Source organism: Gorilla gorilla, chromosome 10, assembly GCF_029281585.2.
Source record: "Gorilla gorilla gorilla isolate KB3781 chromosome 10, NHGRI_mGorGor1-v2.1_pri, whole genome shotgun sequence".
NCBI lineage: Eukaryota > Metazoa > Chordata > Mammalia > Primates > Hominidae > Gorilla > Gorilla gorilla.
This window is the reverse complement of record NC_073234.2, coordinates 17,676,293-17,702,610: the sequence shown is the minus strand read 5'-3', so window position 1 is coordinate 17,702,610 and position 26,318 is coordinate 17,676,293. Positions and strand designations below refer to the sequence as shown.

Genomic DNA, 26,318 nt, shown 5'->3' with positions numbered 1-26,318 from the left:
CCAGCACTTTGGGAGGCCAAGCAGGTGGATCAAGAGGTCAGGAGATCGAGATCATCCTGGCCAACATGGTGAAATCCCATCTCTACTAAAAATACAAAAATAAGCCAGGTGTGGTGGTGGGTGCCTGTAGTCCCAGCTACTCAGGAGACTGAGGCAGGAGAATCGCTTGAACCAGGGAGTCGGAGGTTGCAGTGAGACGAGATCGTGCCACTGCACTCCAGCCTGGTGACAGAGCGAGACTACACCTCAGGAAAAAAAAAAAAGGAATTATTATTGCTGTCAATAACACATGAAAATCCATAGAGACAAAAGTAAATTCATGGTTGCCAAGGGCTGGAGAGAGAGGGGAATGAAAAGTGACTACCAATGGGTAAAGGGTATTTTTTGCGGGTGATGAAAATATTGGGGAAGTAGGTAGACCACTGAATCGTACACATCAAAAGGGTAAATTTTACGGTATGCGAATTATACCTCAACAAAGCTGCTATTTCAAAATAAATAAATAAACAACGCATGAAGTCTGGAGAGCTCAGCTTACAGGGATGGTCCCCGGGACTCACGGGAATCTTGTTTGAGAATGGAGAGTGTCTATTTTCCAGGAGGGAGTGACTGAGAAAATATTCCAAGAATGGGTGGTGAAGCAAGGCCATGCCACAAATGGGTCCCCCGAGGGACAAGGTGCACTGACCTAGGTGGTCTGTGAAGGCCTGTGAGGAGATCTGAAGAAGCAAGGAGGGCCCTGGCAGAAACCCTGGGAATAAGGGGAAAGAAAGCCAGAGGATGGGACCAGGAGGGGAGGCGGGGTACCAGGACCACATACAGCCATCAAGTAAGAACAAGGATTCCAGCTCTGAGCTTCCACAAGGCAAATCTAAGCCAGGTTCCAGAAGGCGAGGACAAGGTCATTTTCCCAGGTTAGAGGGATAGTGGGTTCCGTTTTCTACTGTTCTCCATGGGGAGAAGTAACAGAAAGAGCAAATGTTTTGAAAGTCCGACAGACCTGAATTTAATTCCCAGCTCCAACACTGTCTGGGTGGCTGTGGCCACATTGCTTAAGACTTTGGTCCTCAGTTTCCTTATCTAAAAAATATAATTAAAACCCATGTGGTAGGATTACTGTAAGGATAAACATATTAAGCACATGAAGCACCAAGAACATTGTCTAACACATGCTAGGCATTCAATAAATGGTGGCTATTACTCTTGCTCTATTTTAAAATTATAACAAGGTAGATGTTATACCTCAATGCAGCTTTTTTTCTTTAGATAAAAATTAAAACATATATGGCTTCACAGATCACAGGACCAGAGCTGGGGGCAGAGCAAGGTGCAAACAAATGCGAAAGTTTCCCAGCATACTTTTTGATGATGGGATTATTTTTGCTTTGGGAAACTAAAACTAATCCTGTCACTTAGACTGTAATGTTAAAGCCCTTTCCTATTTTGATCAGCGTCTTAGGGAGCTGCACAGAACTGTCCCCTCTATCTCCAAACCTGCAACACTTTGGCTATGAAAAATAAATAAGTTTATTTTCCAAACCCAAAGTTTCCTTTTGAAGCAAAGTTTTATTTTCCAGCCCATCCTCCTGTACTGGGAAGTTGTATTTAGGTTTGGGGAATTCACGTTTAAAAGTGAGGAGACATTGGTTGCCCAGGTGGTGTTCTTCCTGCCCTCAATGGCCCTATTTTCAGGCCGTGAAAGGACTTCCAGCCAGCGTGGCTTTGGACTTGAGGCCGAGGGCAGGCAGCCATGTGTGGTGGCAGTGAGGGGACAGCAGCATGGCAGGTGGACGGCTGCCAGGCATCGGATACCCTGCATCCCCATGTCCTCACCCTCAGCTTGGAAACAGCAGCAACGCACATGGCTCCACCATCCTGGGAGCCTACTGGCCACAGGCTCCTAGACTCTCTGGAGGGCAAAATACCAGGCCCATCTCGACCAATGGTTCACTTCCTCCCTGATTATTCTGGTATCAGCCAGACCACCTCAGACTCTGGTTTCTCTTTGTTTTACATTTTCACCTTTAAAATATTGAATGATGCCAGCCCTCCTACAACACCTCCAAAGTTGTTTGAAATGCTGTGAATGTTACTTCATGGCGTTGCTTTTCCAAACTCTGCTGCTCTGCTCTCCGATGGGGAGAATAAGAGTAGCTGATGTTTGAACAGTGATATACACTCATTCTCCTATTTGGATCCTCACGGCTGCCCTGCGAAGTGAATTGGCTAAGGATTATTATCTCCACTTTACAGACAAAAAAAAAAAAAAAGGGGGGGATTTGATTCCTTCTGAACTCAGAGAAAGAGATGAAGTCAAAGAATGTGACCCAAGACCCAAGTCATTTCTCTAGCCTACAGCCTTATTTATTCTTTAGCTATTTACTTTGTTACTTTTGTTAACGTCTTTGAAAGGTTTTAGCCCAACGTAGATTATTTTGGAAGAAAGAAAGGAATATAAATGACTGTACATGACACAATGGTTATAAAGTAAATAGAGCTTAATTGAGTAATCAAGTCAACATTTCTGCCCACAGGCAATATGGGGAAGAACATTCATTTACTGTCTAGATTTTGGCTTGGTTCTCTAAAGGACAGGAGACAAGATTATTTTATTTTCCTTTTAGCTAGGTTCAAGTGGGCAACACCAAGTGTAGCCGAGTGTATTAAAAGAAACCCCTGTTGGCAAATTGGCAGCTTGAATATTTCATGAAATTATCACAACACTATGTTCTGAAATGATGGCTTCCTCCAGGGAACTCAAAAGCCACATCTCTAAGCATGAGCCTGGCTCATGCCTCGTCTTCCAGCTAGACCGAGTCAGCCTCAGAGGCCTTCCAGTTTCTCAGAGATGACTTGAAAGAGTATGAAACAAGTCAGCCAATGAACACTTCAGGGAAGATGGGAATGTCAGAGGCAGGTCCTAGTGATTCTCTTCCATGGGCTGAGTCTACCACCACTGCTGGGAATGTCTCCTGGGAGCAGGCCGGGGGTCCTAGGAGACCAACCCTGACATGGGAGCAGAAAGACGCCCTTGGTCGCCCAGCTCAGGTGGAGTCTGTGGCAGCCTGTCTCCCAGTCTCTACCCTGGGGCTGATCTGTGTGTCTATACCCCAGCTACTGGTAATGCCAGCTGGTCCATGAAGAATCCTAGCAGCTCACCAGGGAAGTCCCACAGCACAGCCTGGCTTCCCATCCCCATCCCACTCTCGCAAAAGGGCTGAAACAAGCCTAGATTGGGGCCGAGAGGAAGTGAGCAAATAAAAAAGGCTTAGAGGCAGATCTGTTTGCAGACAAAATCGTGATCTGAATTTTGCAGGAGTTTCTTGTGGACATGTATGAACTTCTACTCTGTAGCCTAAGAAAGTATTTTTAAACCTTTCCAGTGATAGATTTCCCCCACCCCACCCTTCCAACTCCATTCCTAAATCTAACATCGCAGAAATTATTTTAAGGCAGTATAAAGGTGGAGGCAGGGGGAGGAAGAACAGAGAGGTTGAAAGATCTACCAAGCAAAATTTAGCCAGAAGCACTAACAATGCTCTCTCAGGGGGCCAGCACCAAGTGTGGTAAAGGCAGGAGGATGAAGAGACTGAAGACCTTGTATTTAGTTACATCCCTGCCTCCATGAGCCTTTAGGGGCCTCTGTTTTCTCAACTGGAAATGAGGATTGTCTCTAAGGTTCCTTTACCCATAAAATGTCCTGATCCTAGAAAGTAAATTCCCAAAGAGACATTACATTTATTCTATGTTTGACAAACCCTTTAACGAACCAGATCCTAGCCCCTTGCCCCTATACACACAGGGTATAGCACAAGAAGCCCATTTGAAAGTGAAGGTGTTTTGCAGAGAACTGTTTTGTGGGGTTTTGGGGAGGGGAGGGGCTGAGAGGTCTGGGTTTCTTGCCAGTTAACCCCCGCTTTCCTCACCCTCTGCTTCAGCCAGATGAACCCTTCCTCTAGTTCCCTCGGCTTCCAGGGAAGGAAGGGTCTATTTTCAACCTCGGTCTGACTCCTGAGCTCCAGGCCCAAACTTCTCTCCTACAGTCCCTACAATCCCTACTTAAATTCAGTTCAGCTCCACAAAGAGTAACTGACTACCCTGATGACCTTGTTCCCCAAACCCTCCCAGACACCCTAGTGGGTTGGAGCTCCTCTGGCTTCCCCTCACCTTCTGCACCTCAACTCTCGGAGGCTCCAGCCATCTCACAGCTCTGCTTTTCTGTGGGGTCATCCTGGGCTCCCCCTCTCCCATCTGAGGTCCTGCCCACACGGTACACACAGCTAGCACTGAAGCAAGGTTCTCCAGGGACCTGCGCGGGTCCTGCCTGAATTCGGCAGGGGAAAGGGGGCAGTAGAGAATGCATCCACTCCCCTTCCTGCCATGATAAACAGCTGCCTCCAGGGGTGCCTCAACTATAGAAGCCAAGAGGGTCTGTCTACCTGCTCCAGGCCCGTGTCTACACGGGCTCAGGAAAGCCTGGTCTTGAGCAAATAAGCACCCCATCTAGGAATTAAAACACAGAGAAGAGCTCTTCTGGAGTGCCCAGGTTTCAGTTCAAATGATGGCATTCATTATTTCAGCCTTCCATTTTGCTTTTTCTGCAGTGGGTTCAGTTTAAGTCTACACACCCGGCTTCGAAATGACACTCAAAAACATTCCATTCCATTTTCCCCGAGGGATCCTGTCACTTTTACTTGTTTTACGTGGTATCTAACCTTGAGGTACATGTAAACAGGTGTTTACTAAATTATTTTAATAATGACAGCCATGGCTCAGAGTGTTATTTCATTATCAGAATGTTTAGCACTTCTGTCCCTAAATATTTGGCACCTGATATGTTGCAAAACAATTTCCCATGCCTTTTTTTTTTAAACCAATCTTCTGTTCTCCTCCACAGTGCCCAACATTAACCTAGGCAACTGTGAGGATGGAATCTAGAAACAGACAAAATCAGTGTGATTATTTTGTTAATTAGACTTGTTGTTAAGTCTCCAGGTGTTTCGCAAACAGTCTATCAGCTTTCTGTAGTCCATATTGGAAAATAAAATTGTCTGCTAAATCTGAATGCTCAGCACTGATTTCAGGGTCCCAGCAAGGAAGAGGTGAGATGACGCCGGCTGACCTGTACCTCCTGCAGAACAAACAGCTGCTGTATCAGGCGGGAGGAATTACTGTAAAAGGAAGAAAGTGCTGCCAGCCACTCACCCCTTCTTAACACAGTGCCAAGGGCTTCTCAGACCTCATGGAACTTGCCACGCAACTAAGAAAACCGAGTGAAGAAAGGAATAGAAAAGAAAATGCCAAGCGCTGGAAAACATCACTGGAAATTAGAACAAATCTCAGTTACTTCCTAACCTGGGTCTCCTGAGCTTTTCTGCCATTACCCAGCAGGAGATCCAGGCAGACTCATAAACAGAAATCAACTGTGAAGTGCACCCAGTTGTTTTTGTGTTCTTTTCCCTACTAAAAGTTAGGAAAATGTCCTCCTGCCTTTGGCTGGCAAGCTCTGTGACTGCACAGGTCTGGGTTCCCAGATCCCATGCTTCAGGTCACCCCATGCTCCACTGGGCTTGGGCACCACCGGGCCCTCTGGTTACTAAACCATCAGTGAAAAATCAGGGAGAAAATTAACATCTGGCCATACCAAGTTCAGCGATTCACCCAAAAGGCTCCCTCCAGGCTCGGCGGGATGCTGTCTGTGCTGGAAGGAAACAGACGTCTGTGGGAAGAGCCTGCGACGGACTGGGTGGGCTCCAAAGGAGTTCTCATTACAACAGGGTGGAGAGGTCACTGTGGGACCTGGGTCCCTCAGTGATGCCGCGAGGGCCTCCAGTGTGTGCGGTGGCACGGAGACACACTGGTCTTTTGGGTTACCTGTGCCGGGGCAGGTGTGGGCCTGATGGAAGCAGCACAGCCCCAACAGGTCACAAGCTCTAAACTCCCCCTACACCTTTCATCACCAGCCGGACCCTGAAGCCCCTTTCCTGACTCCTAAGCCCTGTGGCGCCACCTACTGGAAGAGGCAGAAGCCACATCTACTGCAGGTCTGGCCAGGTCGCATTCATTCATTCACGCAGACATCTATTCGTTCAGCTTTGCACCAAGGCCCTGGACTGAGCAGCGGCCTGTACCAGGAGGCAGGGATCCCAGGATGAGCAGGGCCTCGAAATCTCCAGTCAGTATGCTCCTTGGATCCCTCTGATAGGTCTTACAGAAGAACCCAAATCAAGCAGTTTTATTTGAAGAAAAAATTGAAGAGACCTAGGTCATTGCCAAGACTGAGAAACGGTCCCAGGGGGCTAGCGGCTCAGCATTCCATTTACAAAGCACTGTGCCTGCAGCATCCACCTGTAAGAACAAGTCTCCCTTTACTATGAAGAAGAAATCTTTAAACAGTCTTAGGAGACTGCATTATCAATACTTCTCTCTCAATACCCCAGGGTCCCTGAAGGGCATTAGCCTCTCGTGTGATCTATTTAAAATAGCTTTTCCTTATTCCATGTGTGTATGTATACACACACACACTTAAATACTGGTAGTGTGTATTCTATGGAAATAATGAAAAATTGACTCTTTTTAATATATTTTCATATTCTAAAACACTAGAAAGTGCCTGACCAATAGTAGGAATAATGTGACAAACTCCAATAGCCCCTTTCCTCCAGTTTTCTCCATGCAGGATCAAGAAAAAGCAAAGCTATTGCCACAGCTTTCTTTAACCTGCTCAAGCTGATGTGCGAGCAATGTTGTTCTCTGACCATTTGTAAAGAAAGTTAACTGTGATCATTACTATTATTACCTTATTACAGTGATTCTTATTCTGCTGAATCGCTAAGTAGTTAAAAGAAAAGCACAGTGTGTCTTGCACTCCCCAAACACATGTTTCTCCCCTCTGCCTTGTCTCTAGCAGATAAGGGACATTCTGGTGTTTTATTTGTTCAATGGTTGACTATTAAGACACTCATTTGCTAGCTGGAGCCTGCAATAGAAAATCAGCCCAGAAAAGTGGGAGGCTGGCACAGGCCCAGAGCAGACAGGGCACCAGAGGCGAGGCAAGGCTTGAGTGTGCCACCCCAGCCTGAAACCCAGGGTCAGAAGCTGGTCCTTCAATGAACTTCCAGGCTGTTCCCAGGCACTGACCTCCAGTCTCCAGTTCGACCCTCAACACACACACACACACACTCACACATGCACACACTCCACAGAAAAGGTGAGGGAGCAAGGACTGGTGCATTCCACATCTCAGAGCATGTCGGGAAAAGAGGAATGCACAGCCCCCGCCACTGACAACTTTTTTGGTTCTCGACTCTTTGTTTCGTCACCATTACTGATCTTCTGAGGCAGTCCTAGACTCCTCTTCTGTCTCCTGAAACTCTAACCCCTATTATGGCTCACCCGCCCCCTTTAGTGATTAGCCACAGCAACCTCTTCCTTGTCAATATTCATTCTCTTCTAGGTCTGCCCTTCCCGCCTCCACCACCCTCCTCCCCTCTCCTACCCCAACAACCTCGGCAATGCCAACCAACTAAAGAAGAGAAGATGGAGAGTAGAGGGGAGACAGGGATCTTGGTGCTCTTCCACCTGGGAACCGCATCTAGAAATGGAGGCAAAACTGCTCCCATGAATTATATAATCACTGCAGCTTCAAGGGAGAGAACTGGAATTCAGGTTGCCATAGCGTTTGCTGGCATGCTGCTGGAAAGGTAGAGCTCTCAGCCGCTGGCTCCCTTGCTCCCTTCCCCTCTACCTTTCTCAGGAACCTCTCTGGGGTTGGCACTCCTACTTTTAATGTCTGCTCCCAGCATACAGCAGGGAGATGCTGAGAGGCAAAGGGGCAAAAGAAAACAAGCAGAGTAAGGAAATGGGTTCAGAAGGGGTTTATCCTGCACTAAGAGGAGACCCTGTAAACTAGTTAAGATTATGATCCTGTGAATAAGGTGAATAATCACTATTATTACCACAGTACATTGCCATTGACAGTGATACTTAGGGCAATACTACAGAGCTCTCCTCTTCAATGCTGCTTAGACTGAGGAGGTGGGTAAAGCAGGCAGTCTCAGAACCTGGAGGGGAGTCATCTTGCATCCCCACTCTTCACAAATACCACCCTCTTTTGTGTCTCACTCCTTCCCTCCTAAAGCATTCACTAGCCCATCAGCTACAGAAGGGAGAGGGGATCAGGTGAGGGATGGGGTCACCAGTAGAGAAATCCAAACATGGATACTGCCCTTGTGACCCCAAAGCTCTGGCTCACCCTAGAACCCATGACCCTTGACAAGATTCTTTCTTCCAAAGGAGGCCACAATCCCCAAGCTGCCACCCATGCTGGAAAGCAGAGAAGACTGGCCCCAAAATCAGTTTCAAGATAGATGGAGACCAGGCAGGCTGGATGGCAGCTTCTGGCTCTAAAGAGTGAAGGCCCTGTCCCCAAAAGGTGGAGCTGGGAGCAAACAGAGGGAAAAAGCTGGACAAAAAGACCTGGAGACAACTCCTTCCACCAGGCTGGTCTTCAGAGGATCACTGGGAAGAACCCAGGGAAGGAACAGAGACCAGCAGTGACAGACAGGCTTTCGGGGGAAGAGAAGAGGAAGAGTGCAAACAGGGAGGCTCTGGGAACCGGGAGAGAAAAGGGAGAGACTACACCCAAAGAGACAGAGCAGTGGCGAGAAGAAAGAGATGTCATGCCTGGAGGTTGCCAGAAAGCCCCGCTGGACCACCCTGTCTGCACCCCCCGCCCCCAAAACCTTAAATGCTGAGCGACGTCCAAGAAAATAACTTGTTAATATGGGGGGAGAGCGGTGAGGGAGAAAGTTTCCAGGAAGTAGGGAGTTACCTGACTGCCTTTCACCATCACAGGGGGAGCTGGTGACACTTGCGGCCAAGGATGGAGATGCTCGAAAAACACTGGGCAATAGTATGGAGCCGCGTGAGCCAGGCACACCCTTTCATGATCTCCTTCAAACACGAAACAGCAAAGCCCACACACCGCCCGGCTCCTCGCCGCTTCCATCCTCAGGTGCTAGCCCACATGTGGGTGCGAATGAGAACACACGCGGCGTGGGCGCGCTCGGGGTCAACAGCAGTGGAGAGGTGGGTGGGTGTAGGTGAGCGGCGGAGGAGGGAGGGAGAGAGGAAGAAGGGGACCTACAGAGGGGGAACGAGAGGGGCGCGCTGGGGTTCACATCTGCACCGCCGCCCCCACCCGCCACCTGGAGCGCGCCGCCCAGGGCAGGGGCGCCTGGACGAGAGTGGACGCCGGGCAGCGCGAGGGCGCCCCAGGGGCGGCCGTGGGCGCCGGGCTCTGCCGGCGCAGGGTGCGCGCGCGCGCTCCCAGCCGCGCCCCGAGCCGGGCGAGGGACCCCGGGCCTCTGGGCTCCGCGGCGCCGGCGCCCTCTGCCCCCCGCGCGGCTGGCCAGGCAGCCGGGCTCTCCAGGCGAACGCGAGAAAGCGAGGCGGCGGCAGCCACTTGGGGAACTTTTCCCCCCTCGCCTGGAATTTCATAGGAAACACATGCTCTGGAGAAGCTGGGGCCCGGAGGGGGAGGGGCGGGAATTTTCCGCTCCGTCTCGCGCGGCGGTTCGGGTCCCGGTCCCGCCGGGCTCCCGGGCGCTCCGACGAGGCGGAGGCGCCCCTCGCGGACGCGGCCCCGGGCCACTCCGCAGGGACCGGCCCCGGGGCCGCGGGGAGCGCGGGTAGGGCAGGAACCCGGTGGAAAAGGCAGGGAGCCCCGGCGAGGCGGCGGGGTCCAGCCTTACCTTGGTGGTTTTCCTCTGGAATGTACATCCTCGTATTCTCATTGACCATGGACCAAAAATGGTTTTAAAAGGAGGAGCAGCCACGAAGAGGAAGAAATGTGAAAACACCCCCCAGCGGGTCTGGATTAATCCCTCCTCCGAGGCCCGCGGCTTTCGTGCAAGATTCGAGGAAGCCGTGGTCTGCAGCGTTTCTTCTTCCCTGCCGATGATTACCTGATTCCCATTATGGCATCAAACCCCAAAAACTGCTCCTTTCCACTACTGCCTCCTCGAGTGAAATTGTAATGCATCCTCAGTACATCCGGGCCCCTTCCAAGAATTGAGCACCGCACCTCTGGCGGCTACACCATTTGAAAAAATAAATCGGGAGAGGCAGGGCGAGAAGAGGCGGAAAGGAGGGGCGGGGGGCGCGCGGGGCCCGCCTGGGCCGGCAGGGGCCGAGGCGCCTCTGCCCACTCCCAGCGAGTCCTCCTGAGGCCCCTGCCCGGCTCTCTGCTGTCAAAGGGAGCCGGCAACTCCTGGGCGCGGAGGCAGGAAGAGCCGCCGCCGCCGCTCCGGGCCCGCCGCGCCGCGCCGAGCGCCGCTCTGGCAGGAGCTGTTTCTGCAGAGGCAGCGAGAGGGAGACACCGGGCGCGCGAGAGCGCCGCGCTCACTCCCCCCGGCCCAGCCCCGCCGCGCCCGCGCCCGCGCCCGCCCCTGCCCGCGCCGCCCGCCCGCCCGGCGCGCCGGAGGCAGACGCGCTGAACACTTCCAGATGTGGCTGCGGCGGCGCGCAGGGAGCCGGGCGCACGGCGCGGGGCGCACGGTGGCGACTGGAGCCCGAAGTTGGGCCCCCTCTCGGCGCCCGCGGCAGCGCCGCCCGAGCGAGCCCTCCGCCCGCATGACGTCAAAGGGAGCGGGCCCCGTCCGCCGGCGGGCGAGGGGCGGCGTGAGGAGCCCCCGGGGAGGCCGGGGCGCGCGGGGCACCCGGGCGCCAGCCGCGGTGGCCGCGGCGCGGACACACCCCCTCGCGCCCCGCCGGCGGCGTCGCGCCCCCCGCGCCGGCCTGCAGCCCCCCGCCCGCGTTCTCTCCTCCGCTGCGGCGGCGCGTCCCTGCTGGGCCGGCCACGCCGGGAAGGCCTCTGTGAGCGGAATTCCAAGGAGGAGGAATACAATTTGCCCAACTACCAGAGTCTCGTTTCGGATCGGGCCACTGAACAAAACGGCAAAATGAGCCGTGATTCCGTGATTCTGTTTGATCAATTATAATCAGAGCGGTTGTAGAAGTGACAGATAGAGGAGGGGAGGGGAAGCGGGAGGGGCAGCGAGGCGGAGCCTGGTAGGCGAGGCAGCGGTGCCCAGATGTCTGAACAGATTCCTAGACCCAGGTTTGCTAATTCCTTGGAGGCAGCGAGCACGTGTTCTACTAGGATACCCTTACCTACTTCTCTTAATTCTTTCTGCAACTCCGGCAGGAATCTATCCAGCACCTCTGCTTCCCGGAGAAGCAAACACTTCCCTCCATCACTCCCTGCAACCACAGCAAGTTCCACGGCACCCCCTGCAGGACCGGGCTCCCCTCCAGTGGGGCTTCGTGATCCCTTTCAGGGGGGCCTACAACTCCCTCTTGGGGAAAACCTCTACCTGCCTCCACATAAGACCTCCTCGCCTCCACATCCACCCTCATTCCCTGGGTGACCCTAACCATTCCCGTGGCTTTCAGCAGCTGTCTATATCAAATGTCTATCTCCAGCCCAGACCTCTCTCCTGAATTCCAGACTACAGCTGACTCCGTCTAATAGACATTTCAAGCCTAATACATCCAAACACTGGATCCCTGATCTCTTCAAAGCCTGCTCCTCCTCACACAGCCTTCCCCATCGCCGTCGATGACCATCCCATATTTCTAGTTGCTCAGATCAAAATCCTGGAGTCACTCTTGACTCCTTTCTCTCATCATTCCACGTCTAGTCCATCAGGAGATCCTGTTGGCCCTACCTTCAGGTGAATTCAGAACCTGACCACTTCTCATTTCCTGCACTGCCACCACCGGGGGCTGAGCCAGCATCCTTCACCCAGGTGTCTCCTGTGGCTGATCCCCCTGGCCTACCGTCCCTCTCCCCTCTGGTATTTTCTCAATACAGCAGTCGGAGTAACCCATTTAAAACATCACATCCCAGCACTCCTCTGCTCAAAACCCTCCATGGTTACCCATTTCACTTAGTAAAAGCCATGGTCCTTGTGGTGACCTACAGGAATGGCCGAGTACAAATCCCCTTACATCATCTCCTACTGCTGTCCCCCTCACTCGGGATACACTAGCCTCCTGGCTGGGCCCCAGACACTCCAGGAATGACCCTTCAACACACACGCACATTGTAAGGCCTTTGCTCTAGCTATTCCCACTGCCTGAAACACAAACTCCCTCGGCTTCTTCAAGGCTTTCCGCAAATCTCACCTGTTCAATGAGGCTCACCAGGACCTCATCCTGATTCAGTACTGACAGACCCCCACAGCGCTCCCTATCTCCCCTTACTCTTACTGAAATCCTGTCTAACATACTATATAGTTTACTTATTCATTAACTTTATTGCTTATTGTCTGTATCCCCCCACTAAAATGTAACCCCCGTGAAGGCAGGTGCCTCATCTATTTTGTTCACCAGTGCCTAGAGCAGTATCTGGCAGATAGTAAGTACATAATATGTGTTGAATAAATGAGTGAGTGCCTGAGATACTTTCAGAAGTGTTGCAATTCCCCCTATGAAAATGCATCTGTCCGTCCCTTGGTACCTGAAACCTTACCACTCCTGTTTCCTTCCTTTGTCCAGTGGTTCTGGCCCCGGTGTAAAATGCAAGTGCCCCTGGGAGAGGTATTAAGCTATATCAGTCACCTTCATTCTAATGTTAATAGCGATCTCAATTTTGTTGGTTACAAGAGAAATCTGGCCTCTTTGCCATTCTGGTGTGTTCATACTCAATTTTCAACTTAATAGAGAAAATTAGAAATGACACAAATTCAAATATTTCGCATTTACTTTAGGATGCATTATAGGCCTGTGTTTCAGAGGCTGCTGTAGCTGATAATTTGTTTAAATGAATAGTAAAATTGGTTTGCATCCCCTTTACACACAAGTGCAGGAATAATAATAATAGCTAACACTACTGAGTGCTCTGTGCCAGGTACTGTGATAGGCACTTTACAGCCTTTATCTTATTTAATCCTCACTGCAACCCAATAAGCTATGTGTTATCGTCATGATTATCCCCATTTTATAGATATGGAAACTGAGACTTCGAGACTTGAATTACAATGTCCAGGGTCACCCAGCTGAGTAAATGTGGAGCCTGGACTTAGCCCAGGCATATCTGACACCAAACTCAGTCTCTACTATTATCTTACTCATTCTTCTGAGGGGTGAAGTGTGGGTGAGCTGGTGGGGGCAGGGCTGCAGGGAGATGAACGGTGTGAAATGATTGCAAAATATGCTGCAGATAATTCACAAAGAGCCAAGTCACTGGGAACAGAGTGTATGTGTGTTAGGGGGTCACGTGCAGGATTTATAGCCCAGCTTTTCTAAAGGTAGGCACTGTATAAATCTAGCAAGTAAATATTACCTCCACGCTTCTTTAGTTTCATTTTTCACTTCTCTTTTCAGCTGTGAAATGTGTTCTTTCCTTTCCAGAAAAAGGTATTTCCTAAATATTTGGTCTTGCAGTATACGCCCATATCCCAGCTTTTAACTTTGGAACACAGCCCTGGGTGTGCTCTTTCGAGGTAACACATTCTCAACATGACAAAAGGAGACCATTGTGAATTCCGGATTTGGGCATTTGGGAGGTGGTGGGAGCAGAGGAGGGAGTCTGCCTTTCTCTGTCATTGAATGAAGTGATTCTCCAGCTAAAGAATCTCCCATAGGTCTTCATGTGTGCCCTCTTTCCGCATAGTATTTTGCTTATATTTGCATGAGCCTTTTCTCTCCTCTTCCTTACTACATTTTAGGTGTCTTCAAGAAGAGAACTGTGTTTATTCTTTGTGCATAACATAATGCCTTGTACATATGGACACTCAATTTGTGTTGAGTGCATGATTCACTCTGGAAAAGATTTTTAAATGTGACCACAGATATTTTCTTTGGAAGCAATTAAGAGTGCACTGAATTTGTTAATTACAGTATATTTGTAAGAGTGAAAACCTGGAAGTGAACTAAATATTCAACAAAAATGTTGGTTAAATAATAACACTGAGAGATTATTCTAAGTGCCTCACATACATAAAGTCATTTGCTCCTCCAAACAACCCTGTGAAGGAATTGCTTTTATCCACATTTTACCGGTGAGGAAACCAAAGCACAGAAAGGTTTACTCACTTGCCCATGTTTCACAGCCAGTTGATGTTGAAAGACCTGGGATTTGAACCCTAGCAGTCTTCAGAGCCTACGCTCTTAACCACCACATAGATGAACTAGAGTGCATTCATACAGTTAAATTCTACATAGACATGAACAATATTAAGGAAGAATATTAGTAACGTGGAAAAAGATGATTTACATTAAAAGAAAAACAAGTCACAAAAATATTACAGGCAATATGATTTCATTTTCCTTTTAAAGTCAGGTTTATATTTGAACTAGGGAAAAGACTAAATAGGGTTCACACCAAAATGTTGACAGTATCCTCAGTCTGGGGCATGTGGGGAAAAAAATGTTGACAGTAGCTTTCTTTGGGAGGTGGGATTACACATAAATGTTTCTTCTTCTTCTTCTTCTTCTTCTTCTTCTTCTTCCCTGTCTGGCCCAAAGCTTGAAAAGCCAGGTTGCCAAGCAGGCTCTTCCTCTTCCCTTAGCACACACACCTCTTGACACAGAGCCCTCCCCCCACTGCCTAGCCAGGGACGACACTGCTAATAAATCTCTTCAGAATAAGTCTCCCATCAAGTCTGCAAGGTGTCCCATCTATTTCTCTCCCTCTGCCCACCACAACAGCCACTCAGCACTAAATGCTGCCACCCACCTGCAAAAATTACCTGTGCAGTGTTTCCAGCCCGAATGCATTGCATTGTCCTCATTGCAATCCAAGCTGCCTGATTGAAGTGTCAGCCACTCTGTGTTGGTGGTAGAGAGCTAGGAGCACCAAGATGATGGGTAAATCTTAACAGTGACCTTTTGGGAAGATGTTTCATCCTTAATTTCTAATCCACATAATTGCCTGTATATAAGGGTGGGCATTTCAAACCAGGTAAAGTTGATTAGCAAGCCAGAGTAGGAAGAGTGGAGTCAGAAAGCCCAGCTTAAATGTGCCTTCTGACACCTTACCTTCTTTATCTCCACATAGGGCCACACACAACCATTCCTTCTCAAAGGCCAGCGATGGGAACATCAGTGTGGTGGTTTTGCATTAGGTCAACTTCACTAAGCTGGAACCTATTTCCCAGAATTGCCTTCCTTATGTGGTTCTGCGTTAAGGTTGTCCACAACAGGTATTTGTGGAGCCTCTGGAAGGTGGACATGAAGCAGCAGCATGCACTCATTGTCACCGAATTGCTGGCTCACCCTGATGGTGGAGCCCACAGCTCCTCCAGCTCCTGCTAGATCTCCTCCTTCAGCTACTCTGAGGCCTGGGCAAAGTACGTGTCCAGCTCTGTAGTCAAGATTCCAGCTTTAAGTTTCACGGTCGAGATCAGAAGTGGTGAAAGGCAAACGAGGGTTGTATTTGTCCTTGGGGGCTCCACTTTGGCCTCACTCTCTCCCACATCACGTCCTGCTTTCCTCCGGCCTTTTGGCACTACGGCAGCTTCACACCCATCCTCAGATGCAGAGGCAGCAGCCTTCTATAGATTCTTCACCAGCTTCCACAACTGGATAAGGTCTAATCTCCGCAATCAATCCCTTCCTCCATGTCACTCACGGTGGTACCGCTTCCCTGACCGAAGCTGGCTGATGCAACAGTGTAGTGCTCCCACCTGTGACCAGGCTACTTGTTTAGATATTTTTATGGGTAAATACTGCCTGGCACATAGTTGCCCTCAATATATATGTTTGTTGAATTCATACTAATTATCATCATTTAATATGCCTGGTGAGTATCAGGTGCTATGTATGATAGGCACTTTAAATACAGCGAAGAGCCTGGTCTTTGGAGACAGGCCAGACACAGAGCCAGGTTCTGCCTGCTATGAGCTATGGGCATGTGGACACCTGGCTTTACCTCTTAACACCCAGTTTTTACAATATGAAGCTAATAATGGTACCTACCTCCATAGGGTGGTTGTGAGAATGAAATGAAATAGTCCAAGTAATGTGTGTGGGGTGCACAGTGTGCTCATTTAATGTTAGCTGTTATCATCCTTCACCCCTGTGAGAAAGATTTGTTGAGTATCTACTATGTGCCCTGAATTCACCACAGCCCTGCCAAAGAGACTTACCACCATTGTACAGGTGCAAAACAGTAGCTAAGAGGTTAACTTTCTTGCGGAAGATTGCTTTGTCAGCAAATTATAGAATCGGGATTTGAACCCAAGTCTACACAAACCCAGAGGCCGTGCACTGGCCACTGCTGTGTGCAACATCTCAGGCACTAGAACTAGAATGGAGGAGAGAGGAAGGCTTTGGGGAAAATCCCCCAACCCACGGTTCAGAGAGCAAAGCTGAAGAGGGTGCAGAATGGCCTTTCTCCTTCTTTTGGAAGACCCATAATAACGCTGAGGCCTTCACAACTTACGTTAGTATTTAAAAACCTCTGCTGGCAGAGTTCTCCCTTCCATCACATCTCCATCTTTCCTCCTGTCTGTTTATCTAGAAGCCATAGGACGGACTGGATCCCACCTAACCCACTGGGCTGTTATACACTACACTTAGGGAAAACTCTCCTGGCAGCTCAGCCCCAGCGTCCGTCCCAAGGGGAAGCCAGAGTACTCGGAGTGTGAGGAGAATTCAAGCCTCATTCTACAGCAGCGTAAGTTGTTAGGATAACAAGGTGTGGTAACATGACTAACATGACTAGCCTTGTGATTTTCAGCAATGCTTAGCCCCCGAAGACAGAACGCAGCAAGGTTATTTATGGCCTGATCCTGGGGACTGGCTCTCCCGGTGGGAGAATTCATCTACCATGTGTGAATTCAAATGATGGCCCTCTCTACCTCAGCAAGCCAGTGGTGCATGCTAATTATGTAACTATCTTGGACTTCTGTTTGCTCATCTGCAAAATGGGAATGTGTGGCCTCATCTCCTGAGGCTCTTTGGAAAGAGAAGTTGATACCAAGGGAAGCGCTCAGTCACCAAAGCTGTACCTTCATTACTTGTTAAGGCGCTGAGAAAGTTTGTTTCATCTGGGTGACCTGCTGACCCCCAGAAGGAACCACATAGTCAAGGCTCAGACCTGTCCACTATTGTGTCCACTTTTTTAGGTGCTCAAAGGCCTTCACAAAGTGTGAGCCGTTCCCACATGTATTCAGTTTTTGCCATAGCAAATCACCACTAGCTGTGTGTTTTAAAACAACAGCAATTTATTCTCTCACAGTTTTGAGGCCAGACGTTGAAAATCCAGCAGGGTGTGCTGCCTGCAGTGGCTCTCAGGGAGAACCCCTTCTTTGTCCCTTTCCAACTTCTGCTGGCTGGCAGCATTCCTTGACTTGTGGCCACATCACACTGTCTCCATGGTCACCTTGCCTCCTCATCTTCTGGCAGTCAGATCTCCTTCTGCTTCGCTTTTACAAGGACACCTGTCATTGGAATTAGGGCTCCCCAGATAATCCCAGACGATGTCTTCATCTCAAAATTCTTAAGTTAATTACATCTACAAAGACCCTTTTTCCTGATAAGCTAACATTGACACTCTCTGGGGATTAGGACATGGACATACATTCTGAGGGGCTGCTATTCAACCCACTACACTACCCTAACCTACAGGAATGTTTCTTCACCCATTTTCACTTGAATCTCAAGTCCAACATTTGCTAATTCCTGAAACTTTAGCAACCTCTTTCTCTCACTGAGGCTCAGTTTCTTCACTTATAATACAGAAGTTATTGCCATATCTTAGAGCTTGAGTGAGTGGTGACGAAGGTGCTGCACTATGGAGGATGCTTCTTCCCACAGAACTTAGTCTTACACTTAAACAATCCTTTCAGTCAATCACCCTCGGCTATTTAATTAGAGAAATTGAATGCTTGGAGAGGTTCAGTAACCTGGCCAAGCCAACTCAGCTGGGTAGAAGTGGACCTGGCTTCAAACCCCAAAGACCATTCTGATCCTCAACCTCCCGAACCCCTTTACCTTCTTAACTGTTCCAGGCCAGTTCAAACGTATTCAATGGAGCTAGATAGAAAATGTCTTCTCAAAGGAAGCTGAAAAGTGTTCTTTTCAGTAGGGCTTTCAGAACCTTCCTCTTCTAATTAGCTTTAGAAATGTTCTCTCTTCTCTTTTTACCCTTCTGTGAATGCATTCTAAGTTCTCTGTCATTTTCAAAACACGGTCCTAAGAGTAAACACCTTTATTTGGCCATCAGAAATCAGCCATCAACCCTCATTCTATTCACAGTCCCCCTATTAATATAACTCTTGGCAAACTCACCTTTCCTTCCATATTTCAGCTGGCATTCAATCTGTAATGTCTTCTCTCTCTGACCCCTGGTTCTTCTCCCTCTCACCCAAGGATGAATAATAAATGACGGCTCAGTTCGTATTTGCATTCTGGATTATTCTTTCCCGAATGGTCACTTTGCATGCATCTCTCTTAGAATTCCACACATTAATTTCCAGCTTGCTTTCCTACAGTATCAGAAGTCATGCGAGACTAGGGTTATGTAGCCGGGAACATTTCTGGTTCCTAGTCTTACACAGGTCAGGTAACCCTTCCCTTGATATGACATTTGGGACCAGGCCACCTCAGTAGACAAAAAGGGATATTTGTTCCCTGAAACCTCTTTTTTAAAGATGATGCACTCTTGTAATTGTAGATTCCAAGGATCTTTTATAGGGATACCCTTGGGTCAACCTGCAGCGGTCCCATCCCTGAAATCTAAAAGAACATAGATAACACTGATAGGAATAATTCCAAATATTTACATTCCTGGAACGGTAAACCTGAATGCCATATAACTAATTAACACTTGGCTAGTTCACTCCAAGTTGTTGATTAGGCCATTTTCCAAGTACCTGGGGGCGGGGAAGTTACAACTAATCACCACCACCCTGCTAGAGAGGTCATTGCTCCATAATACATCTGGAAATAGGCAAAGTCACGAGGGCAACCAAAGGGATATCTTCTCAGTAGTGACTCTCATTAACTTGCCAAATGACTTCCACTCAGTGGCCAAGTGGAGCCTGGTGGAAACAAGAGCTGGGCAGAGTTGTCAAGTATGGCAGGACACTTCCAGTCATGTCTTCATATGACCCAGCTGAAGTACCTCTGCCAGCTAGATAGGTCTTCCTTCAGTCAAAGTCAATCTCCCAAGGTTTACATTTTTGCCTCTTTACATAGCAGATTCAAATTTTCTGCCTTTGTCATGTTCGGTCCTGCTTACATAATGATTTTTTGTGATGAATATAACCCCATTATTTTATTATTAATCACTAACTCTTGGTAATCATTTTTTTAACCAATGACCAATTGACCAATGCCACCCATATCAACTTCTACTATAGTTTAGTTAGCAAGAATATTCTGTTTTCTTCTCCTCTGGGGCACATGGCAGAGTGAGCTTCTCAGCCATTCTGCATTTGGACACAACTATTAGACTAGTCCTGATGAATGAAATGTAAGCAGAAGTGACTGTGTCACCTCCAGGTTGAGGAGATGGAAGACCTGTTGCAATTCTTCTGTCTCTCCCCTCTCCTGCCACATTATCCAGATGGTACAGCTGCAAGATAGAGAAGCATCCATCAACCCTGAGTCCCTGAGTGACTTTGTGAACCAGAACCTCTCACTAGCCCCCTCTGGATATAGTATGATCAAGAAATAGATTTGTATTATATTAAGCTCCAGGAATGTGGAAAATATTACCATAGTATGTTAACTATCTTGACTAACAGGCTGGAATAAATCAACAACTCCATGTGTGTGAACCATGTGTGGTTAGGGATTTGCCAAGTTCTGATTCATTGAATTGACTTCTGTTCCAATCAGCATAATATCAGTCAATGATTCTAATTCATAGGAGGGCAGGCTGTAACCATAATGATCTTGCGATGAAGTAATATTGAAATCATTTATAATTTATGTAGCACATAATAGTTCTATTTGTTCTAGATAAACGGGTGACAGTGTCTATTGCAACTGATTATCCAGATGAAATACCCCAAAACACGTCTTCCTCTTAAAGTACAGGCATATTTCTCAAAGTACAGGCATATTTATGCTTGTATTTATATTGAATAGCTTATGCAAACTATTCTTATGTGGATGAATCAAGAACATGTTAACAATTTCCCAAGTGGCCTTGGAAAGTGATTGGAGTAGTGTAGGACATCTTGAAACTTGTGTACAAGTAATGATTTAATAGAATTCATTTCCAGACCCTCAACTTTCATATGTGCTCAGTCTTCATGTTCACCGGAGGACAACCCGGGGCAGAACCTGGAGCCCACGTGCCGCTTCTCCTGTCTCTCAAAGGGGCATCCTTATCCTACACTTCAGCTGAGAAGCACACCTGTCATTCACCCTGCATCCTTCCAGGTCCATATCCCTGTGGTGTGAATGCCCCCAGGACACCAAACGAGGAGATCTAGGAAATACTGGCACCCAGACAAGGAGACATTTGAAATACAGGTGTCTAGAAAGCCTCTTGAATCGGACAACATATCCCTTCGATCATGTAAAATATATTATTTCTGGTACATTTTATATTAAGAATTACCTCGAAAAGCTCATAATGTAAATATGTTGTTTTGCACAGTTGTACATTAATAGTATCTGTGATGACAATTCAGTCCAAAAGAAACGTATAACACAAAGCCTTATGTTTATAAAATTTTTAAATTTTAAATTTTAATTTATAAACCTCTTTTTGTTGCAGAGTAATATGGTAGCGTGATCAGTAAAAGACTTTCAAGCATAAAAATATATCGTATTAGGGTAAAATTTTAAGAAGGAAATGGAATGTAAATATGTATCCAAGGAGAAAAAGAAATGATGAAGAATCTTTGACTGTTAAAAACAGGGCTTTTATATATCTTTGAATACATAATAGAAGGTATCAAATAGCTGCAGTGTTTATATTTTATTGGAAACTTTAAAAGAGTAATGCAACAATTTTATGTTAAACTGTCAAGATTTATAAAGCACCAGAAATTGCATCATTTACAACCATTTAAAATTATCATGAAACTTTTGGGATGTCAACTTGAAAACGCATGATGAGGCACAGACTTTTTCACAACTCTTTTGGGGGGATCTGCAAGCAAAGCACTGTGGAGGCCCTGGGTCAGCACAGGCTGCAGCCCTGTAAGGTCCTGGCTCGGCAGCCCCGGCCACTGAACGTTGGTTCAGGCTGCTGCTCTTCACGGGGAAGGCCAGGGCTACAGACCTTGGCAGATAAGTAAATGTTCATAAAACAAATGAACATCTCTGCTTTCTCATTCTCACTCTGTCTTCTATCCCCAACATGATCTTGAACAAGATGCCTCCCTTCTTGGGGTTTGTAGTCTTCTTGAGACTCTTGGAGAAAGCAAGCAAGGTGTCCTGTGGTCACATTATCCCAGCGGATACCAAGAATACCCTTAGCGGGCGGGGCGCAGTGGCTCATGCCTGTAATCCCAGCACTTTGGGAGGCCGAGGCGGGCAGATCACGAGGTCAGGAGATCGAGACCATCCTGGCGAACACGGTGAAACCCCGTCTCTACTAAAAATACAAAAAAATTAGCCGGACGCGGTGGCGGGCGCCTGTAGTCCCAGCTACTCGGGAGGCTGAGGCGGGAGAATGGCGTGAACCCGGGAGGCGGAGCTTGCAGTGAGCCAAGATAGCACCACTGCACTCTGGCCTGGGCGAAACAGCAAGACTCCGTCTCAAAAAAAAAAAAAAAAAAAAAAGAATGCCCTTAGCATCACGGTGACCCACACACCCCTACGCAGTCTTTTTCAACCCAGATTGTTTGGATTTTATTTCACAACAGAGTCACTCAATTTTAAGTACGTTTTTAACCCAGAAAGACCAAACAGAGCAGACACTAGGACTTCACTGCCTATTTCTACCCTTTCAATGTTTGAGATGGAATTTTTCTCAGCCTCAGAAGAAATACTTTCAGTTCTGGCCTTCAATCAGGATTTATTGGACAGATCTGATTCTGCTGTATTTTCATTTACAGCCTAGAAGACAAAAGCATCAGGTATTAGAAAGAACTCTGAGTTTAAAGCTTGTATCTATTACCATTTGGCTGTGTAACTTTAGCCAGGTCTCTTAATGTTCTTTGAGTGTCAGTTCCCTCAACCATAAACCAAGGAACTTTCAAGGAATGGATTCTGAGTACAAAGTGAAATGTTGGTATGAAAAAGCTTGTCAAGGAAAAGTATAGACATAGCAGGGTACTTATTGCCACAAAGATGGAATTTTCTGTCATCTTTGACAATCCATTGAAGCACCCAATAATCTTTCTTGGTCCAACCTGAATATCATTAACCACAATTCCAACCATTTTCTTTTTGCCTTTTATTCCTCTTTGGAAAAAGAGACTAGTTGGTCACCATCTCTTATATAAGAATTAATTATCTATTTGAAAAGAGGATGCTTAAAACCAGTTCTTCAGAAGTGAAAGTCAAGGTATTCGACATCTCCACATCACCCAGCCTACCGCTTAGACTTTGATAACAAAATTCTGTCACATTTCTTATAAAAGTCTAATTAAATCTTATCCATGTAACCATTTTCTGCTTGAAAATTTCCCTTAAAACTCTGAAAGTAAATCCTATAGGGGAGGTAGTTAGATCAGCTACATTATTTGCTGTCACTTCTATGCATTTAGTGAAGGCTCACCAAGATGGATGTTCTGCAGAGAGCAGTTCAATGTTAAAAGAGTTTGGGAAGCACAGAGCGAAGAACATTTCCTATCACACAAAGACCTCGTTTAAGCCATCTTTGATAGTTTCTACAATACCCAAATCATGAATGTTAAAAACAGAAACAAACGAACAAAAAAAAATAGATGGAGTTTTGCTGTCCATCCTCAAAGTCTTAACTCTCTCCCTGCTGAAGTCATGGGTGTGCCACAACTGGATAGAAAAGTACCTGGATGGGAAAGCAAGTTGAATGAAGAGGTGATGACTTGAAAGAAAAATCTAGTGCCGTCAGGCTTTCCATGGCATCCAAGTAGATGCATTGGTCTCTGCCATCCTCCATCTCCTCTTTGCATAAATCCGACCCCCATCCCCATCTCCAGAAGCACTCTCTCTACATATATAGGCAGCCAACACTGACATGATGCTCCACAGGAACCCAAGAACTGTAATCCCAGCTCAGGCACAGGGATGCTCACCCCTATGGCCCAATGGTCCAAAATCATCCCTTATTCCTTCTCCCCTCCCACACCCAAACTGCAGACCTCCATCCTTTGCATCTGTGTGCAAACTCCTACTCATCCTTTAAGACTCAGCTCAAGAGTCCCGGGTCGAGTTCTTCTTCCTCTGTGTTCCCATAGAGCCTACCGCTATCTCTATCAAAGCACTAGTTATATTGCTGTAGTTATTTGTTTACCTCCTATATTCCTAACTAGACTCTCAACATCTCAAGGGCAAGAACGATGTTGTACTTACCTTTGAATTTCCTTTACCAAGAATAGTACTTGGCTCACAGTAAGTGCTTAATAAACATCTGATGAATAAATGAATGATTGCTCTATCTATCCTGTTGGTGGTAGAGAATTAATCCAAAAAATATATTGCTAATGGTGCAATTTCAGGCATATTGCAGGCTGGTAAAAGAGAAATTTTGAGACCAAGAGACCTGCCCTACTTCTATCAATCATCTCATAAAAGTATCTACATGAAAGGCTGCTCTTGAGCTGGTAGCTAATGTTCCTGGAAAAACTCCCTGGCAGGTTACCCAGGGAGATTAGTTTAAAGGGAGGTTGTTACACTTGTCCTCTCATCATTGTTTAGTGAGTTACTTAGCCAAAAAGATCCTCTACCAGGGGATTGGAACTCTGCATGAAAGTTTCAGCTCTTATTTGTCTATTAAAAGGCCCATGTTATTTGCAAAGGGCTGTCTGTTGGCCTCATAGACCAATATTCACAGCACCTGTCTTTTGCAATTTCCTACCTGTGGACATTGTGTTTACTTATATAACATTTGCCATCCTTGCATTTGCCAGTGTCCCATTTGTAACACCTGGATTTATCCATTTCCACTTCCCAACATCTGTCTTTTACAGGCTTTTTTTTTTTTTTTGACAAAATTTATGTTAAGGGATTTCACCTGTCAACATACCTGGGCACAGGACAGTCAGGGAGTTGCTGTAATATTGGAGTGAATTGCTAGGAAGTGACTTGCATGGGGAAAAAAACATCAGGTCAAGCAATAAAAAGGAGAAATACCATGTAAGCCAGATTTATTTCTACAATAACTGGAAATTAAAAGGAGAAACAGTTGTCACATGTCAAAGCTGCCCGGCAAAACTAGCACCCTATTAAGCACGGGTTCAGCTATCTCCAGAAATAGTTCCTGAATCATATCTCAACAATTCTCTTCTTTTATGTTTCTTTGACTTATCAAAAACTCTCCTAAAATCCATTCCTTATTTTGAAAACTAGACTCTGTATCTTAAGTGGCCAAACATAGCAAAATAATAAAGATAAGAAAGAAGTATCTGAGAAGCAGCACTAAGAATCCAGTGTCTGTGAGCAATAATGAGGGCTTACTGAGCTGGGAAGTTTTGGGGGTCACCCAAAGCTTGGGGGTCCAGTCTGTTACATAGTCGGATTAAGTAGTCACCCACATAGCATCCTATTAGTGATTATAAAAGTCACCCTATCCCCAGATATCTGCAATCTCTGTCAGAGTGCCACCGTGACTCGAATTCTATGAAAGGAAATACAATCTTTAGGTTAAACAGTGATTCATTAAGTATCCTATTTTAGAGCGCAATATCCATATGAGAAAGAACCCTTCAAATCCTAAGTCACTAACAGCTTCATAGGAATTATTTAATCATGTCTCTTTTCTCCGGTATGTCAGGGACCTGGGCTATGTTGAGTGCACAGTCTTCGTCAGTAGGGTTTTGTCTGGGTGCTTTTGGGAGGGAGTGAAGGGAAATGCAGAGAAAAGGAAGCTTTAATGAGAGAAAAGAATATTGAAAATAGAGTCGGTGGTCCCGAAGAGAAGCCTCACCTGCTTTACAACATTGCCTAGAACAATGCACTCGAAATCCACCAAGAAGGACTCTGTTTTCCAGTGGGCCAGACCAGGGGGCCTCAAACTTAAATGTGCATAAGAATCCCCTGGGGTTATTTTTAAAATACAGATTCTGATTCAGTAGATCTGGGTAGAGCCTGAAATTCTGGATTTCTTATAAGCTTCCAGGTGAGGCTGATGCTGCTCTACCCCAGACCATGCTCTGAGAAGTAAGGGTTATATAGAAGGCCCAAGTATCTTCAGAACTTCGTGCTGTTCCTCCAGTGGGACACAATTACAATCCTGAGCTGATGGAAACCCTTCCATGACTGGTACAATGGTGGAAACCAGTTCTGCAGTGCACCCCTGCCTGACCTGCACAAAGTGGGGAACACGTCCCTTCCCAGGAGACTTGCATCTGAGTTGGGACCATTCTGACCCTTTTCTCCCCTTCAGAGGCCCAAGGACATTTTTGGTGTACCCAATGCCTTTTAACAATCTCAAGACCAAGCGGGGCCCAAAGATACTTTAACTCCCAGCTAATTCTGAAATAATAATACAAGAATTGCTGTTAGTGGACAGTGAGCCCAATGCAGTGTTTGATGATACCAGTAATAAAGGCAAGAGAAATCCTACAATCTCACATTTACATGTGCAGAAGATTAAAATTCCTCCCATGCCTACCAAACAAGGAAGTCTTTATTTCTGTCTCAAACAACTTGAGGAGGTAAGAGAATACAAGTAAATAGCAGATTACTCTGTCTCATGATGTGATCCAGTCGTTGGCTGAAGCTCTATTTACTCCTATGTATAGATGAGGCAGGATGCTCAGAGAGCTTTGGCTGGTGGAACTTTGCCTAGAATGAATCCTGCCTAAAAACTGCCCCCTAAAGCAAGGTAACTCATGCCACCTGGAGCAAGAACCAGCTCCTAAGGACATACATACCAAAGTAAGCAGACAAGAAGGTTTTGAAAACAAGGGGAAATGAGTGAACTTGGTCTCTTGCCGCTGGTGTGGAGCCTTTGTTTTGCTGTTAGCAAACCTTCCTCCCAGGGTACCCCGAATCCTCCTGTGCTAACCCCTCCAGTGTCAAGACTAAGCAGCTACTCTGTAGCCCATTTCCTCATCTGGTCACTAAAGGGTTACCTGATAATGACTTAAGGTATAACCCTTCCTAGGGCATTTGCTTTTTAAAGATAGGAAAGGGGAGGCTGGGCGCCATGGCTCATGCCTGTAATCCCAGCACTTTGGGAGGCCGAAGAGGCA

General features: G+C 47.0%; 1 protein-coding gene across 38 annotated transcripts in view; it reads right to left on the bottom strand.

Moving 5' to 3' along the window:
* Positions 1 to 26,318, bottom strand: part of CACNA1C (calcium voltage-gated channel subunit alpha1 C) — a 720,825-nt gene that overhangs the window by 628,585 nt on the left and 65,922 nt on the right. For 7 of the 38 annotated variants that reach the window (XM_055357570.2, XM_055357577.2, XM_063694564.1 and 4 more), the window contains exon 1: positions 9,756 to 10,421. The exons of 23 other annotated variants lie outside the window; for them this stretch is intronic. In XM_055357570.2, the coding sequence (XP_055213545.1) occupies positions 9,756 to 9,804 (49 nt within the window). In that variant the 5' untranslated portion in view covers positions 9,805 to 10,421. Of the gene's footprint in view, positions 1 to 9,755; positions 10,423 to 26,318 lie in introns of those variants that run through there. 8 more of the 38 variants (XM_055357578.2, XM_055357571.2, XM_055357575.2 and 5 more) reach the window with 2 other exon arrangements.